This window comes from Magallana gigas, chromosome 3 (assembly GCF_963853765.1).
Source record: "Magallana gigas chromosome 3, xbMagGiga1.1, whole genome shotgun sequence".
Classification (NCBI taxonomy): domain Eukaryota; kingdom Metazoa; phylum Mollusca; class Bivalvia; order Ostreida; family Ostreidae; genus Magallana; species Magallana gigas.
The window spans coordinates 17,965,018-17,985,203 of NC_088855.1; the positions used below are offsets into that span (position 1 = coordinate 17,965,018).

The 20,186-nt window shown below is 32.7% G+C and overlaps 1 protein-coding gene across 1 annotated transcript; it reads right to left on the reverse strand.

The window, feature by feature from the left end:
• Positions 1-857: 857 nt before the first annotated feature.
• On the reverse strand, positions 858-18,343 carry LOC105325903 (leucine-rich repeat and WD repeat-containing protein 1). The gene is made up of 18 exons (XM_011425694.4): positions 18,245-18,343; positions 14,097-14,186; positions 11,732-11,957; positions 11,402-11,518; positions 10,298-10,447; positions 7,733-7,868; positions 7,025-7,257; positions 6,616-6,736; positions 6,126-6,232; positions 5,664-5,742; positions 5,357-5,479; positions 4,932-5,007; positions 4,434-4,568; positions 4,005-4,117; positions 3,262-3,444; positions 2,560-2,666; positions 2,386-2,442; positions 858-2,092 (listed from the first exon to the last, which is right to left on the reverse strand). The coding sequence occupies exons 1-18, from the start codon at positions 18,250-18,252 to the stop codon at positions 1,964-1,966; spliced, it is 2,190 nt and encodes a 729-aa protein (XP_011423996.2). The 5' UTR covers positions 18,253-18,343; the 3' UTR covers positions 858-1,963.
• Between the last annotated feature and the right edge of the window lie 1,843 nt (positions 18,344-20,186).

The following is a 20,186-nucleotide window of genomic DNA, read 5'->3' on the forward strand; positions in this document are numbered from 1 at the left end:
ACAATGTGAACTAGTTTTTATAAGCTAATTGTGCTATCCAGTATAGATTTAAACAATAAAATGCTCACTTTGGTGACTCATTCGCTACCTTCATAACCCGCATGGATCATCAAAGAAAGCATTTTATTGTTTATATTAACATCTCTTTTAACCAATTAATAATTTGATTATGAAAAGTTAGTAAATTCACTAAATTACTGTTAATGTACATCAGTGCGTTTGATAAAAGAAACAGCCAAATCGTCTCCTGTGAGACTTTGAGTCTGACATCATCATGGTTATTTCAAACTCCCTGTGCAGCTTCATAATGATGCCTTTCAGTTAAAGTATGAATATTTTAACTTGTAATCAACAATTACGTAATTAATTTTTAAATGTGACTCTTATTTACGAAGTTATAACGTTATAAAACTTTTACAGGGATAACATAAGGAATCTACCGTAACCAGGTAACTGCTGGAAGAGACCTAGAGTCCTTATGGAATGAATAGATTAGATTATAATAGATTATAAAAGCCTCTCAACGAACCAAGACATTCATTTGTTTAAAGTTTCAAGACTGTTTATTTTTTCATTTTGTTTCTTTTCCAAGGGAGGGAGAGGGAGGGTTCAAAGGAACATCATTTATGCAAAGGGCAATAACTCTGTACCTATAGGAGGTTTTTCATTCACATGGTCTAAAGATTTTTGATTACACCAATTTATTGGTGAAAGGCTTGATGTCTAGACTTGACACTCCAATAAACGTCACCATCCTCATCTAAGGTAGCTCTGAGCCCTAGCTGCTGCCATTAGCTAAGGAAGTTACAGCATAACTTGTAAAACACTAGTACTATTCAACATCACGACAACATCCATAAAATGAACAAAAAATTTAATGTAACAAACTAGAAAAAAAATATTTGGTACATATAAACAAAGATTTATAAGCAATGATTGATACAGGCAGTGTCTCTGTAACAGTCTGAAGTTAAAACATAAAATGAAAATGAACGTTTAATTCACACTTAAAATGAACGAAAATATTCAAATTAAAATAAAAGCTGGGTGTTTAAAACAAAAGGTGAAATAAACATGAAACACTAAAATGCCTTGATATAGAAAATATTTTCAGATATTTTCTTGAAGAAATTTCATTAAAACTAAACACTGAAAGAAGGGCATAAAAATGAAAAAAAAAAAAAAAAAAACAACTTGAACACAAATTTTGATTGCATTATTTCTGCAATCAACCTGAACACATCAGAAGTTCTATACATCGTTACTACATGTACAGTTATCAGTAGCACTAAATCAGGTTTCTTCATAAAGGAAAAAATATTCACTGAAAACTCATAAACTATATCATAAACTCAAATTCAACCAAGTTGTTGAATTCTATACTACCTTCCTATAGCTCCATACACTCATGTTTTTAAAACATGTACATTATTTCAACACTAGATATAACCCTCATAACAAAAAGACTACCAACTATTATCAAGATACTATAAAATATCTTAAAACAGGAATAAGTGACTTGATTATTGATATTGTTAACTTTTTCCATCGAGTTTTCAATGTGTGATATGCTACCAAAGAGCAATCTTAATGTACTACCTAGAAACAAACAGTGCACTTGTAATAATATATGGAGCTGGGAAGATGGTGAGGAATTACGAAAAATGAGGACACATATAATCCAACAAAGATATCCCACAGAACAAAATAACAATATACATATTCCAACCAAAACTGAGATCACACACATAATTCAAAAGCATTTCACAATTTCACAGCCTCATACATGTATATCAATGCCTATCAGTTCTAAACATAGAACAAAACCTGGTCCTTATCTCCAGTGCAAAATCTCTCTGAGATATCAACCACAAGTTCTCTCCATAAAGAATCAACCACAAGTCTTCTTTTCCATGAATTATCAGCCTCAAGTCTTCTACACGAATTATCATGGCCGGCGCCCTCAGTCTAATATCATCTCCTCCTCACTAGAGTCCCTACTCTGTCTCCACACACACACCAAATTGTTGTCTGTTCCACAGGCGATGTACTCCCCGTCATGACTGACACAGGCACTGTTGACAATCACAACCTGCAATCATACATATAAAGTTAGTATTTTATGGACATATCAACCACTGTAGGAGAAAATGTATGTGTTTGACATATTGCCCACTGTTCAATCCTTTGTAATATATTCTTATATACATGTTCTTCAGTACGAGAGAATTTTCAGGTATGGTCATATTACCTGCTTTTCAATCCTTTTTTCAATATATTTTATTTTATAAAGGTACTTGGATAAAATACCAGGTATTTCTTTCATTAAAATAACAACAGATAAGTTGTTAACACAGAAAAGAAGCATTAAACATAAATTCCTACCTCTTTCTGACAAAACTGTTTCATGGGTCCTTCAGCAATCTCCGGCCATTCTAAAACCTGAATTTAAAAAAAAACTAACTTTTAAAACTAATCCTATTCAATAATTAAAAAAAAAATCACTCTCTCATTGAAAATTACTAAAACATGAGCAGATGAAGTTTGTAAGAGATGTACCCTGGAAGGCCTCATGATGTCGTCACATGACTTGGACTTCCTGTTGGTCAGTTCATTAATGTTGTACAGCCTGAGATTCCCAGAGTCGTCTCCAACCACCATCATTTCTGGAATAATGAAGAATCTTTGTTTTTGAATAGCAAAATAATAATCTTTGATTTTAAATAGATTAGCAGAATAATAAGGAATCTTTGTTATTGAATAGCAATATAATGAAGAATCTTTGTTTTTGAATAACAAAATAATAAATAACCTTTGTTTTTGAATAGCATAAAAATAAAGAATCTTTGTTTTTGAATATTAAAAAAATAATCTATGTTTTTGAATAACAAAATAAGAAAGAATCTTTGGTTTTGAATAACAAAATAATAAAGAATCTTTGTTTTTGAATAACAAATTAATAGTAAATCTCTGTTTTTGAATAGCAAAGCAGACTAATTAAAAACCATCAGTATAAATTTAGGACTAGGTTTGCGATATATGTAAAAACAATAAAACGCTGCTAAAAAGAAGGGTCAGCAACAAGCGCGTACATTGTTATAACCATAAGTTATTATAACTGTTAAGTTTTTAATACAAGTTTAAGATAAGAGGAAAGAACCTGACATTGCTTTAAGCATGTAACTATGTTTTACTGCATTACAAAAGATGGGCTTCAAATATGGCCACATTTTTCTAGATTTTCTTTTGCTTTTGATTTACCTTTGTTTGTGCCCATGTTGATGTAGTCTACATCCTGGGTGGTGTAGTGGAGGAGGGCTGCTGGTTTGACCCCCACCGACCTGATGTGGGCCTTGACCTTCCTTTTGTGTGCTTTGTCATTGTTCGACAGCTGATCCTTGACATTCCAAACACTGATGATGTCATCTCCAACACATTTGTTCACTGAAAGAATTTTGTTCAATTTATTTTCAACTTACATGTGTGTTATAAATTATTCTTGCTATCTTTATTAAAAATAATACTGTTATCTTTCCTTTGTTGTGATTAATCCAACAGTTACAAATAAATCACATACAACATATCATTTCTCTAAAAGATGAACTACAGCTCATTAAACTACAGCTTATATTTGTTGCTTATTCATATACTGTGAAATCATTAGATTTCGTGGTGGCTCAATTTTCGTGGAATTCGTGGGTACCTCTCACCCACGAATTAAAATCCTCCACGAATAAATAAATTAGGACCGTAAAGTCTTTTTTCCTTTTGTAAGTATCAGAGAATACACGAAATTACGTCCCCATTAACCTGTAAGATTGAAGCAATCTATGAAAATTGGCCCCCACAAATTTTAATGATCTGACTTTGGGTTAAAAAATCTGACTTTGGTTCTAGGCTACAAGACTGAGTGAGATTTAATTAAGCTAAAGATATGACTTTGGTTCTAGAAGATGTGACTTGGTTTAAAGCTTTCAGATTGAGTGAGTGATAGAGCTACATACCGACATAGCCGTTCTTTAGAGCTGCCAGTCCATCCACCGTCTCCCTCGCTGTACTGACGTTACTCTCCCCGTCACTGGACACAGTGGGCAGATAAAACTGGTAGTCGGGGTCCCTGAAATAAGTGGATCAGTATTCATAAAGCAAATTCTCACATAAAACATTACCATGTTACGAAGATTGACATGCACTGTATAAAATTTTTTTTCGTTTAAAACGATCGAAAATTGACCAAAGCTTTCAATAATTTTAAAATAAATAGGTGTATTAATTTTTTGAACAGGCTTTTTAAAGAATTATTTTTAATATTTTATTTTACAATTTATTTTGACATGCAAAGTTGCATATTCTTATCATTGAAATGGTGCAAAATTGTTCCCTGTTTCCCCTCATTAAAAGCTTTGTAGTGAAAAATTGGACGTCATAACTACCTTAATATTTTTTTAATGTTATCTGCTTTCCATCCAAAGCATGAGTCCTCACATCCTGCCAACAGAGTCTGACTGGGCATGCTCAGGACGAGGTTCAAAGCATCAGTGTCTGGTGCCTGCAGCACGTGCAACTTCCTAAAATGAAATTATTTATATATATAAATACAAGAAAAGTTTGAAAGGAAGGGTGACTACAATTCTTACACAGAAATTCAAGCAATATTTTAGTAAACTCTCATGATTTTATTGGAGGTTTGCATAAATTTTTGCAAAATTTCATATCAAATTTTCCACAACAAAAAACATAAATAGGACGAAGCGATGAATAGGGCAATGTCCACGTGCCAGGGAAAAAAACGCATCGACCTAATTTCCGAAAAATATGGAACTTTATGAGTAGAAAATTATAAACTTAATTGAAACTGTAACAGAATGTAACAATAAATATTAAAACTTTTCATTAGTTTAATATAGCATTATTATGTTTGTGACACTTACTTGAACAAGACAGTGTAGTCTCTCATGTTGGGAATACCAATATCCCAGATGATGATCTTCCTATCATTGCTGCCACCTGATAATAAGGAAAGTAAGTATTAGTAATACATAAACTTAAATAGAGAGCAATTTTTAATGAATTAAAAAAAGTTGCAGTCACATCCTATTCACCTTATTTGTATGCGTGAACGCAGTTACATTTGAATTTCTTTTCCTTGCATTTACAAGAATACTTTATAAACAGCTGATTTTTACTCATATTTTAAGATTAATACAAAACATCTGGTCTCCGAAATCATTATAAGATGCAAGACTACCAACTGACCAAGTACCAGTGTATGAAAATTTTGCTATTTCATGTATTGGAAAGTTATTTCAAGATTGAAACATTTAACTATGCAGAAAGGTGGAAATAACACACTTACTGAAGAGGATTGTGGGATGGTTGGGGTGAAAGGTCAAACAGCTGACATACTTCCTGTGCCCCTCTAGTGTGGCATACATCACAAACTGTGAGGGGTGGACCAGCTTGATATCAGCACTTTGACCTGTTTAAAATAAACATCATACAAAACATAAAACATGAAAATGCTGGATTTTAAAGATTGTACATGTTTGGAGGTTATCAAATAAATTCTGTTAACATTCTATAAGGGGTTTATTGTGATTTAAGGCCATCAGCCTATTTAGGAAAACTTTTAAAATATTTTTTTCTCTATTTTTAAGTGTTACCTGCTACAGCCAACAGATTGGTTTTTTCCTTTCTGTTGTTGTTCAGTTGGACTGTGGTCCATGCCATGGTGTAGAAGCACTGAAGATAAAATATAAGCATATATGAATGCACTATTCTGAAAAAAGATAGTAACTTCTATGCTTTTTCAAATATTCCTAAATTTCTTCATGACCTGAACAAGCCATATGGATTTTTTATACTGCTTCATAAAGAAACATACCCATACATTAAGAAATACACAGTACCACCAAAAAATCATGACTGATGTCTCAAATACCACTGTATTGTGTCAAATGCTATCCCACTGATTATGCAGTTTTAAAAGAGTAACTCAATTTTTAAATAATTTGAAATGAGTAATTACTTTTATCCTTTTTAAACCTGTCTAGAACATTTTATGTAAAACAATATTAGCTTCTAAAATATCAACTTATAATATTAAGGTTTTTTATATATTTTACCTCATACTTGTTGCTGTCTTTGTAGCGCTTCATCACCTTCCCTGTGTTACAGTCAATCAGGCAGACCGTCTGTCCCCCACAGGTGGCCAACATGTTCGTTGTCTTCTCTACAAATAACAGAAATTAAATTAAAACTTTAAAGAGGGAAATACATGTACCAATCAATAATCATCATGAGACATTGGACACAGTGACCAACATTTTATCACTGCACTGAACTCATTCTTGAGTTCTAAAGAACTTGTAAGCATCGCTTTTTAAAAAGGCTACATGGTCATCAAATTAACCATCAGATTTCGCTCAAGTTTTAAGATATGGTTTGTTAAGCTATAAATTATTGTTAAGTATGGAAAAAGTCCTTTTATTTTACCTTTTTAATTTGGATATTTTTTCTACATTTTTACATAAAGATCTTCTTCTAAAGGAGATAAATACAGTCTAAAAATGACTAGGACCATCGAGTCCTCTTTAAAAAAAATCAAATATTTACCTGGGTCTTCAATGCTAGGTTCAAAAGAACACCTCCACACCTTGGTGACCTCATCAGAAGGGTCGTTTCCCTCGGAGTGGCATCTCAGGAAATACACAGGGTCGTAGTCAGGTACTGATGGCTGAAATCAAGTTAAAAATCTCCCTTTATTTTGCATGCTAATTTCAATGTTTAGTTATAACAATATCAAACAGATCGTACATTAATAGACAGAACCAGGCAAGCTAATATTATTCACTTTAACAGGCTTACAGACAGAAAAAAGGGTTTAGAATCTTCAAAAATAAATATTTCAGCATAAAATAATTGGTCAAATTTAGTTGGAAAGAGTTAAACAAAGAATGGCTTTTTGTTAGAAATCTGAAACTTTTTTCGTTACATAACTTGTAAAAACATTATCCCAAATTACCAAAGAAATCAGGTCATGGTCCACAACTGTGTTCTTCCTCATCATCCAGGTCAGAGGGGAGTACTTCCTGTCTCGTTTTGATTTCTGTGTGAGTTCGCCCTGGTCACTGTCCCTCCGTCTCTTCCTGTTGTGTGGGGTACTGATGGGGGATATGGGGGACTGAGGCATCTTCAGGGTGGGGGAGTCCAGTAAAGAAGAGTGGTTCCGACTCTTGTTCCTCTTTGGGGTGGTGGCTGAAGAATCCAAGAATACATAGTATTGTGTTGGTTAAACGCAAGTAACAATTGCAATTTTTTGTCCTTTTTGGGAACACCAATTGTACATTTACAAGCCTTTTTGCCAGATCAAAACAGATCATGTTGATACACCTACTGGTTGACTATTGTTTTCTACACAAACAAACCATACAAGAGTTGCTTTTTGTGCTTGAAAAATTATGATTACTTGGGGTTTTTTTGGTGGGAAAGTCAGTGTATATTTTATTTAAAATGAAGTTGCAATTTTTTGTAAAATTGGACAAAGAAGAGAGAAAGCTTTTAAGGAGGAAATATATCAAACAACAATAACAAACACACAAGTTACAAAAACAAATGCAAACTGCAATGTTTGATCTGAAATGGCTAATGAGCCCCTTAACATCCAGTTATCCCCCTTAAACCTATACATCTACTATTGTCCCTCCCTTGAACCCTGGTCAGGCCTCTATACCTGATGTTTTGGGTGAGGTTGCACTGAGTTTCCTGGACAGTCTGGCACTCCTCGGAGTCTGGGGAGTCTGGACATCAGAGCGGAAATGTCTACCAGAGCGGACTTCTTCGGCTACCTCTGTGACTAGCTGCTCAATCTGAAAATTGAAGCATTTACTTTATGAAAAAATTTGTCCCTTACTTCTCTGAAACTTTTTATTGATCACATATCAATTATCACAAAAAACTGTGTTTTCTATACATCACATACTGTTTTTCTAATCCTTTAAATTGAACATTACTCTATAGCTGTTAAGTAAGATTTCTCAAGTAGAAGATTTGAAAAAAAAACTTTAACTGGCCTAAGACCAATCCTCATCAAGAACCAGTTCTTGCCATTGCATAACATTACATGAAGTGGTGGCAAGAAATTCTTGGCTAGTTTTGGTCTTAATTTGACCAAAACATTAACAACAACTTATCATTACAATCAAAAAGAAACAAGAGGCCCATGGGCCACATCAATTACCTGACAACCATAGCTATGATAAAATCGGCTTAATGGAGTCATAATACAAACTAAATGGACAATGTAGTATAATAGATGGAGGTCCTGTATAAATCAAAATCCATTTCACCCTGGATATTCTTATGTTTATCATCAATAGTCCCTTTTTTAACAGGATGATTTTATAGTTGTGTCACATGTTGAGCATTACAGTTCTCAAAAAGAAAGGGATATAAACCTATGTCAAACTCTGAACCCCTTGTGAGGCCAAAGAATCGACCAGGGGCCAATTAACGTCTGATCAATTTTAAAGAGTCAGCAATATGTCAAAATGCTTGCATATAAGTAAAAATATATATCATAACATTACCACTTTTGTGAATAATTAAAATGTTTTCCTTTGTAAAATTTGACCCAAAATGTGGCCCCACCCTACTCCTCAAAATTTTGATTTGAACAAACTTGGATCTACATTATCTAAGGTTGCTTTCACCTAAGTTACAACTTTTTAAAAAAGAAATTATTGAAGATTTTTCCTTATATATTCCTATGTAAGTTTTCCCCATCCCAATGCTGCTACCCCATCCTATGCCTGGGGATCATGATTTGAACAAACTTAAATCTACCATAACTGAGAATGCTTTCACACAAGTTTCAGCTTTTCTGGCCAGTTAGATTTGGAGAATAAGATTTAAAATTTTTCTCAATATATTCCTATGTAAAAGTTCAACTCCTCCCCCCCATTATGACCCCACCCTACCCCCAGGGGTCATGATTTTCACAACTTTGCATCTATACTACTTGAGGATGTTCTACACAAGTTTCAGTTTTCCTGGGTAATTAAGACTGCGGAACATTAACTGGCAAGATTGGAAATATACCGCTTACGTCAGTTTCGCTTGTTACAGTCAAAACATTTGAAATGGGCGGGAACAAATTGACAGGGACGTCTGAGAAAACATTGGATTGAAACTGTAGTTATAGGAAATGTATTTTAAATCCACCTCAGCATTTCTAACTTGCTAAATAATTTAAAGCGATCGAAAAACATTTTAATTAGTATCAGAAAAGCGAATGGAAAACTTTTATTTCATCAGTACTTATATAATCAGCAAATGTGAAAAGATACCAATTCGGAGATATTATACGCAGGGCAAAGCATCGTCCGATGACTTTTTATATGGAACATTTTATATATTCTATTATTGGATATAATTTTAATCTTATAAATGGTAACTTTGATTGTTCTCTGTGAATAAACCCCGTTTCAACTATGGCCCCACTTGATTTCAGACTTGTGACGACTGATTCTCTGAAGTCATCAGACAATGCCTTGCTTTGCATATTATCTCTCCCGAATTGAGATCTTCTCATATTTGCTGATTATATACTTATTGGTGAAATTTTTTTTTCAATCACTTTGCTGATACTAAATATAATGTTTTTCGATCGCTTTAACTAACATGTATATAGCAAGTTAGAAATGCCGAGGTGGATTTAAAATACATTTCTTATAACTACATGTACATATACAGTTTCAATCCAATGTTTTCTCAGACATCCATGTCAATTTGACTGCAACAAGTGAAATTGACGTAAGCTGTATATTTCCAATCTTGCCAGTTAATGTTAATCTGCGGTCTTAGTTCTGAAAAGATTTTTCAAGATTTTTTCAATATATTCTTATATAAAAGTTTAACCCCCCTTGTGGCCCCACCCTACCCCTGGGGGTCATGATTTTCTCAACTTTGAATCTACATTGCCTGAGGATGAAAGTTCCAACTTTCTTGGCCAAATGGTTCTTGAGAAGAAGATTTTTTTTAATTTCTCAAAATTTTTCAATTAATCCTAATTATTTCCCCTTGAAAAAGGGTTTGATCCTTAATTTTCACTAATTTGAATCCCCTTTTTATCAGGCTCTTTATTCTAATTTTAATTGAAATTGGTCAAGTGGTTCTTTAGAAGATGTTGAAAATGTGAAAAGATTAGAGATAGACAGACAAACTATGACCAAAATAGCTCATTTGAGTTTTCAGCTCAGGTGAGATAGAAAAGTGAAATTCATTGGATCATACATACAATGATTTTCTCTGTCTCTGAGTTGGCACTGGCGAACAGGTCATCAGATCTGACAATGGCCTTGAACTCTGACACAGCCTTCTGGAACTCCTCCTCAGACATGTCCTCTGTGAATCGGTCCTCATACAGCACTTCAAACTTGGCCTGCACCTGTTGGAAATCAGTTTTTAAAAAAATTAGTATTTAAAAAGTTTCAACATTAATTTATGAAGAACCAGATGAATTTATGAGGAAAAATACTGTGGAATCATTTAAACTTGTGGGGGCCAAGTTTTATGGATTGTGGATTTTTTGCTTCTTCGTGGAGATGTAATTTGAATTCGTGGATGTCAATTTTCAGTAAGATACCTATTTCAAGATTTGTTTTCATCAAAGATGTAAATTTGCTGAGGGCTACCCAAGGATATCACTAAAATTTCGAATGATTTCACAGTAGTCAATTTGTGCTACAACAAAAATGTTTCTGTGGACTAATTCATTTGCATTACATTTCACTTTAATAAGAACACGCGTTTTAATGTATTTAGCAACAATTGTGGTAAAATAAAAAATTATGTATTCCGTTTTTGATAGAGCCATTTTAAAAAGAGCTTGGACTTTAGGTAGTTTTGTGAAACAGCAATGTGACGTAGGCCTGGCTATTTCATTATTGGCCACACAGCCACGGCTCTTTGATATCAACAAAATTTGTCTGGCTTTTGAGGTAAGAATTACTGACCATGCATTAAATATGACACAGAATACAGGCTTTTTAAACATGAAGCAAATGCACGGTATAGAAAAAGTGGTGTTTTTTTAATGACCTTTAATAATACACATATATACATGTATTAATTATATATTTTATCAATTCAAATTTATTTGGTACAATCATCTTAAATTTTACCTTTTTTTTTAGAAAAACAGTACTTTCGGGTTTTTTTTCTCTAAAAAAAATTTATCATAGATATAAAAAAAAAAATCACACTAGCTTTTTTTTAGGACCAACTTGATATGACATTCAAAAGCAATTATATATAATTATGCATTTTTTAGCTTCCTATGGTCATTAAGCACTGTCCTGCTCAAAAGACACCCAACCTTTTTCAATTGATTGTTGTGTACCTGTAATTTCCACTTCTCTTTGATGTGCTGGATTTGTCTGTGTATGCTATCCAAATCATCACCATCGATCTTCATCAGACTTGGACACTTCAGGACTGCCTCTATCTTGTGACTGGTCTAAGGAAGAAAGATAAAAAAATTATTTATTATATACTCTTGTGGGATAGTGAAATTTCACTTCTTGGCAAAGATATACAATCTAGGACTCCAACAATTGTATGTTAAGCAAATTAACCTGTGATAATAAGACAACAAAACAAGAGCAAGATGGGATAAAAAAAAATTCCCCCATTTTTGTTTCTGACATTAACAAAATGTCGTGAATTTTACCTGGATGTTTGGGTTTCCTTCTACCATAAGCTGCTTGAGATTCGGAAGGTTCTTCACAAAGTCTATGGAGTCAATATTATTCTCAGAGATGTCCAGTGTCTCCAAAGTTTTCAGGGTGACCTCTGGAAATGTTGTGAGGTTGTTGCGGGAGAAGTCCAGGGTCTTGATACTCTTCATGTGTTTCAGTATGTCAGCAGGCAGATCCTTTAGACCATAGTCGGATAACCTATATAAAATTAAACACCCTCCATTGACTCATATTATAATAGATTCAAAATAATAGGATTTTTTTCTTCATTTAAGTAAATGTTTATATGTGTATGTATTTCTCGGCAGATATAAATACAACTAGACTCTTGTTGCTATAGCAACAAAAAGGTCTTCCGTTCTTCATATATAAATCTGTACAAAAGATCCATTTCTCTTGTAAACAGAAAATGGATATAATTTATACTGTAAAGGAATTCCCCAAAAATACAAATACACAAAGACAATATGTCAATTTTTGAGTACTTTCTGTGACGACCGAAAGTTACGCCGGATCATACAAAACATAGTAAACATACATTCATACATTGCCTTGTCTTTCCTTAAAGTTTGGATGTTCAAGTTTTTGTTAGTTATAATATCTCGTTGAGAAAAAGTTTTTGTGTCGGGACCGGAAACGAACGAACGGAAGTGATTAAGAAATTGAAAATACGTATTTTAATACATTTACCTATGATACGTTATTGTTCATCACATTAAGTAAAATGTTGAAAAAATTATAATGTTAAAAAAACCAACCTTTTATTGCTTGAACACTTCGAGTGAGAACCGGAAGTAACATACGACCAAATGGAACCCGTTAAACACATGTTCATTCAAATGTCCATTATCCATACAAGTTTTGTGTCTTGATCTCTCACAGTTTCTGAAATCTTGGGGGTAGTTTTTTTTTTTAAAGAAGGCTACCTGAGATATTTGAGATGTCTCACCGGAAGTAGAACTTTTTTTGGTTTTTTACCATGTGTGGATGACCTCTTGTATTTTTATAACTAAAATGTTACTTCCATGTTAAATAACCAACATATTTTTAAAAAATCAGAATTTGGTGTACTTCCTGTGACGACCGGAAGTTACGCCGGATGAAACAAAATAGTGTTAACACGTATCCATACACAGGTCTATAATCCTACAAAGTTTGGTTGTTGAAGTCGTTACCGTTTTTGAGATCTCGTCGATATAAGTTTTTTTGTCTCGGGACAGGAAACGAACAAACGGAAGTGCTTAATGAAATTTAAATTTTTATATCTTGTTTACTTTCCTGTTTTACATTATTATTTATCGAAGTAGCTAAAACTATTAAATATAAACAGTTTAACGGATAAACAGTTTGATTTGTTTGAACTCTTCCGCTGTGGACCGGAAGTGACGGAAGACAAAATGAAACTGTTTCAACACATCTTCAATCAAATGTCTATGATTCGTGAAAGTTTCGTGTCTTGGTAACGTACAGTACCTGAGAACTTGCGGGTACAAAATATGTTTTAAAAAAGCTTCCTGAGATAATCGAGATATCTCACCGGAAGTAGAATTTTTTTGTTTATTTAACATTGTATAGATGACATATGTAAGGATCTATACTAAAATTTTTATTTTATGGAAAATAAATTAAATACGTAAAAACAAAAAATTTTGAAGAGCTTCCGGTGACGACCGGAAGTTACGACGAACAAAACAAAAATGTTTAAACACATCTACAACTATAGTTCTATCATCCCAAAAAAATTTGGATGTTCAAGTCTTTACCATTTTTGAGATCTCGAGGTGACAAGCTTTTCGTCACGGGACAGGAAACGGACGACAGGAAATGAATTTTCAAAAAATGAAAAAAACGCCTAGAGATATGATCATTTTCTATCAATCTTGAAAACTTCAAGTAAATCTATCCAGCCATCTCTGAGAAATCTTGTGGACAAAAACTGGGAAAAAAATAATAATAAAAAACCTTACAATCTCTATAAGGTCTTCCGTTGGAAACGGAAGACCTTAATAATACTATATATTCAGCAACACAAGAATGTACTGGGTATATCATGCATTATATTAAAAATTTTTAATAGATGGCAATAAAATCTAACTTATCTTTCAAAATTGTAATAATCTAAGTTCTGACGTTGTTTTGAAAAAAAATTGTGACGAGCCCCTGTGCATATATTTTAAAAATGCATTTATCATCTTATGTAAATAAACAACATTTTCATCTGATGCAATAATTCATTTGTAAATATTTTAAAACTAATACTTATTGCACTGTCATCCCACCGTCAGTATTTTGCTAAGTTATATCATTTAATGGAGAGAAAGACTGAGACTAACTTACATGAGTGCCCTTAGTGAATGGAGTCTCTGGGACCCCTCCACTTGACAGATGAGGTTGACTGTCAGAGTTTTTGTGTCCTGCTTCATTTTCCTGAAACGAAAATAGTTCAATAAAATAAACTTTAACGAGATTGATGCAGTAACAATATAGCTGTCTCAGTAGTACATGTAAATTCAATGATGACCAATTTACTAAGTTAGAAGGTAACGTTGCATATTTCTGGACCAGTAATTCGTGTACTGATGCTGGGGTTTCAATGCCTTGTTCAATGCAATTGTTTTAGAACTATACTTCACAATGGCCAAAAACATCAGTATAAAAGGAGCTAATCAAATCTGTTCCTAGAATTACTATGAAGTCAGAATCTACAAATCATGTTCTTGTTATCTACAAAGTTTCCTTATTTCTGTCGTGCAATTCAGAGGAGATGCGATGAAAAATAACAAGACTGACCATTTGACTGATATGGTATGAATGTCGAGGAACATGCTGGTTTTTGTTAAACTCTTAAAATAAGGGCAGTGCAAGAACTATGTAGACTTTTTGAATTGACATACTGACACAAACAAATGAGGGTAAAACATGAAGTACTCTATAAATATTCATGATATTGTTTTGTTGAATATTTAAGTAATTATTTTTAAGATGATTGTTCTGCAAGTTTTTTCCAGATATCATCTGCATATCATGGCGATGTTGAGGAATATCCATTGATCAGGGTTTTTTTCAATTAACTGGTCAAATGTGCATCTTACAGACCCTGAAATGCACTACTACACCAGCTGTACGTTTCTCGCTTCTCAAACGCTATACGGTTTGTACAATATGATATGTTTCTCGCACAGTATGGTACACTTCGAGTATGATACCATACATTTCTCACATGGTACGGTACACTTTTAGTACGATACGATACGATACTTTTCTCACATGGTATATGGTACATTTTTCATACAATATGCTACGCTTCTTGTAAGATACGATACGTTTCTTATACGACACGATACATTTACTATACACTTTCCATACGGTTTGTACGGTTTCTGTACGATATGAATTTTATTTCTAACAAAGATGATTATAATTTTAATAAAAACTAAAACATCTTATTCACATTAATTTCAAAGTATTTAGGTTTATCACAAGTTTAAATAAATAATTTATTTAAACAATAAAATGCTCAGTTTGGTGATTCATTTGGGATATGAATGTAGCGACATCGCAGAAAAAATACATAACCCGCGTTAGTCAGTCAATGATCGCTACCTTCATAACCCAAATAAATCACCAAAGTGAGCATTTCATTGTTTATATTAACATCTTTATTTTAACTACCCGGTAATTAATAAATTGAGCGTAAAAAGTAAGCAAAATTCACTAAATTACTGTTTATGTACATAAGTACGTTAGCTAAAAGAAACAGCCAAATCGTCTCCAGTGTGACTTTGAGTCTGACATCATCACGGTTAGTTCGTGCAGTCCGTGAATTTTTTGAAGGCCTCGACCAATCGATAAACAGGGCGTGTCAAATTCAACCTTTCTTGTCAGTTTTAGCCACCGTAGATTTCAACCAATTGATAAACGGGGCGTGTAGATTTCAGTCTTGCTGTTTGTGCTATGTTCTGTCTGTTGAAAAACAATTTCTGTTCAGTCACCTGAGCTGAAAAATTTGGTTGAAGATATGTCCATCAGTATACCGCTTCTCCTAATGCTAGGGCACCATTATTGGTCTAGGGATCAAATTTTTCAACAAATTTGAATTTACACTCTATTTGGATATTTATTGTGTATCACAAATATCACAATTTGCAGCAGTGTATAAAGATTTCACGAATATACCTGCATGTAAACTTCTGTAGAATTTATACATTTCCCAAAATATCATTGTTTTAAATATATTCACAATTTAATTAACTCGGTATGAGGCTGGCTTGGATAGCAATGTCATATATTTTAACACTTTAGTTCATGAAGATGTCAATTTAGTAGTGGTTGAATTGTTACATTCCAATATTGATATTCTAATTAGCCCATTCTGTGCAGTAATGTTTTAGATGCAAGGGTTTGAACAATTAAGAATATACTGGCCGGTACACACTAGCAGGATTCTTGGATATATACACTGGAGGGGAAGATCAAATTTTAACATTAAAATTTATAGGAGAATATCTAAAATCTTTTTCTCAAGAGCTACAATGCCACAATTGCTGTAATACTATGCAAGAATTTCTTGCATAGTATTACAGCAATTGTGGCATTGTAGCTCTTGAGAAATTCTTGCATAGTATTACAGCAATTGTGGCATTGTAGCTCTTGAGAAAAAGATTTTAGATATTCTCCTATAAATTTTAATGTTAAAATTTGATCTTCCCCTCCAGTATATTGGCGAACATATTGGTCTGGGGTTTATGATTTGAAAAATTTAGAATCTACAAGCAAGGTTGGCAAAAAAGCGTGAAATACTTATACATGTTTTTCCCATGGATGATGGTTGGAAATAAAAGTATTTCCTGGGTACTATTGTTATTTCCTTGAAATATTGTGCAATTACAAATGTCACACTTTTAAAATTATCTGTTAAGATTAAGACAGAAAAAAATAGTGCAAACTGTTAGCTACGATATTTAATCATTGGCTTTGATTTTATTACAGAAATAATTTTTTTCTTACTAAGTCATTCCATCCACATCTACCTTTGAATTCAGTTCATTTATCACTGTAATTATACACTAGTGTCATTTGTTTTAAGACTTTGATCAGGTATAGGTGAAATTCATACAGTTTCTTAGCTATTAAATTACCATTAACATTAAAAAAAAAAAATTCTGTATTACCGGTACTTTAATATATGATTATATGTGAAGAATGGGCTAAGAAAATTGTGAAATGTAAACTGTGTTATTTAACTTAGCAGGCAACATTCCCTAAGAATTAAGGACCGATTAGTTTTCTCTGAATGCAAATGTGATCGCAAATCACATATGGGTCATGCTGCACATTATTTGGAACTATAGATTTCAATTTTCATGAGTTATTATCATATTAAGGATAAACTTCATAGCAGAGATGTGGTTCAGGTATCAGCCTATTTAAAACGAATCCGGGATGGTTCGAACCTATTCTGTTTCGCACTGAGATGTTTCGCACCTGCCTCGGAGTGAAAAATCTCACCGTATTAAATATTTTTCTCATGTTATTATTGCTCTGAAATTAATTATAATCTATAAAGGAATTGAAATAAGTTATAAAAAACATTGAAACTGCAACATGGCAAATTCAACCCCTTTAGGTAGTACAAGGGCTTGAAGGGTACCTAAAAAACTTGGTCTATTCGACCTACAAGTCTCAAGTTTGACTCCAGCAGGGATTTTGTTTAAATGTATAGCATTATATTAAATGTTGGTTTTATTTGCCAAATTGAACCTTTTTTTTTCTTTCATTTTCAAGTCTTACTAAGCTAAAATTACATATCTCTTAGAAAAGTAAAAGACTAGGCATATATGTTTATTTTTTTCCAAAAGCCTGGTAGATCTTTAATTCAAATTTTACCATTTTTTAAATGATTAAAAGAAGCACAATACACTGTTTTTTCCATTAACAGATACTAATCATGGTCACATTAATAAGAAAACAAAAAATTTACAATTTGATAATCTTAAAAAAATTAAGAAAAAATTTCCAAATTTTAAATTTATTACCTGAATGATTGATCAGCATGTAATTCTCAATGTCTTCTCTGAGTAAATGATATATATAATAAACCCTAATTGAATTCTAGCATAACAAATGGAACATTCCATTAATTGAAGGGGAGTCAACGGCTTCACTCTATCCCTCGATCAAAGGTAAAGTCCGGTGGATAATTATTTGACAGGCGTTATAATTGCCTCCACTTCTCAATGTTAACAAGATAATTAGGAACTCTAGCTGAGACGACATAATTGCTTAAAAAACCGTTCTTATTTTCTGAAGTGCGGTAAACTTTTGTTCAAGTCAAATTGGTGAAAATATTCTCACTAATTTAAAACTGTGCAATAACAACAAATACCCCCCCCCCTCCCAAACAACCCCCGATTATGTTCCCTGTTGCTTATTCAAACACTCTTTTAAAAAAACTTGTAGTTTATAGCAAATGAAGTACGATTTACCTGTTCATAATGCAATGGGTACAGAAGATGTATCATATGCATATGCTGGGCGAAAATGTAAACAGCATCGTGATCCAAGGTTTTCCCGCGTTTTCAAACAAGAAATGAGAGATGCTACGTAAAAACGAAACCCCTGAGAATAAATCAGATCCGTTTATTATTTACCAGTTTTGAAACAACAGTGTTTTGGGTTTTTTTCTACATAAACAGATAACTTCACAACATCTACATTTTTAAAAATGATTTTTTATAATATTATTAATATTACATGTTAATTTTTGGTTAATATCTTTCATTTATAAAAACTTCATAAATAAACAATGTAGATCAACAATAAGATTTTTTGCGTGAAATGAAAAAAAACTTACTTTTTGCTACAATCTCATGTATTTCTGCTCTCACTTGAAATTAATGTTCGTACAACTGAATTACATGTACCGGTAGTGACATTAATCCCTATCCCAGTCGTGTATATGAAATCCGTACTGCGTACGCGGAATTTTAAAGAAAATTGTTACGATAACTTTAACTGGTTCGGCTTTCTTAGCTCTTCATGGAGATTCTATTTTATTTTCATCGTTTGTATCTAAACTAGCCTTTTTTCTTATCTTGATGAAAAGATACCGTAAAACTATTTATTTACATGTCACAAATCTTATCGGCTTACGATGTTAAAATTACAAAATACAAAGTTAATCCGTTCACATGTAAAATATGTAAGTTTATTACCCCTAGACATTTTTTTCTTTTTGATGCAAAAAATTTATTGAAACAAAACATTTAGCCCTTGGATATGCGGATTGGATACATGTGTGAATCAATGTATTACATTCTTTGAAAGAAAAACAAACAGGGGAAATTTTGATAAATTATATAAATTTCACCAACTGAAAATAAAATATTTACTTTAAAAATGTTTTCATTCTATTTGACACTCATGTCATATATTCGGACAACAAAATACAAGTAAGTGTCAAAAATGGCAACATTGTCACCTGGCGTTTTCACTTACAGTGACAGATATCTAAATATTATTCATAGATTAAACATAGACTTCGACATAGCTGGGCTTAATGGTGATTTAATTTTAATCGGAGATGTCTTTATCTATTATGAATTGTTCCTTCGATTACTTTAAAGACACTTGCATCACAGAACACACATATAAATTACATATTGTTTGTATGAAAACCCCTCAGTTTTTCGGGGTTTTTTTCTTGTATAAATGTTTTTTTTATTTTGTTAAATTGAGCATTATTAATTGATAAAACTTCGGTCTTATATGTTTATTTACATGTACCACTATATTTTCTCATTTGCTATGAAAAAAAAAAAATAAAATGGATAAATAATGGAGATGGATGGTAAACTAACTCTCTCTCCTTGTCTTTTTTTTTTTTTGGGGGGGGGGGGGGGGTTAGAATGATGTGTACGCAATAGCCTACTGCTGTGTGCCTGGCTAAGGATGCAGAAGTAACAGACCGAAATATCCATTAAATGATATGACTTGGCTAAATACTGTGGGGTGACAGAGCAATAAGTATTAGTTAAAAAAAAACAGTTTTGAATTTATTTATAAATGAATTATTGCATCAGATGAAAATGTTGTTTATTTACATTAGATGATAAATGCATTTTTTAAATAGATAAAAAGGGGCTCGTCGCGAATTTTTTCAACTCTTTATATCTACCACCTCTATACAATATTGTATTTTATTGTAAAGAGATTGTCGATATAAAAAGTTGAAGAAAAAAAATCAGGACAAGCACCAGTGATAGATATCACATATGTAAAATATAGCTATTGATACATGTATATTTATATTTTTAAATATTACAACGAAATATAAATTGGGAATACTTTTTCTTTGTTTTCACCTTTTCACATGTTACACGTTCATGACCACGGAAAAAGTCTGACGGACGGATTTACCTAGTCTCC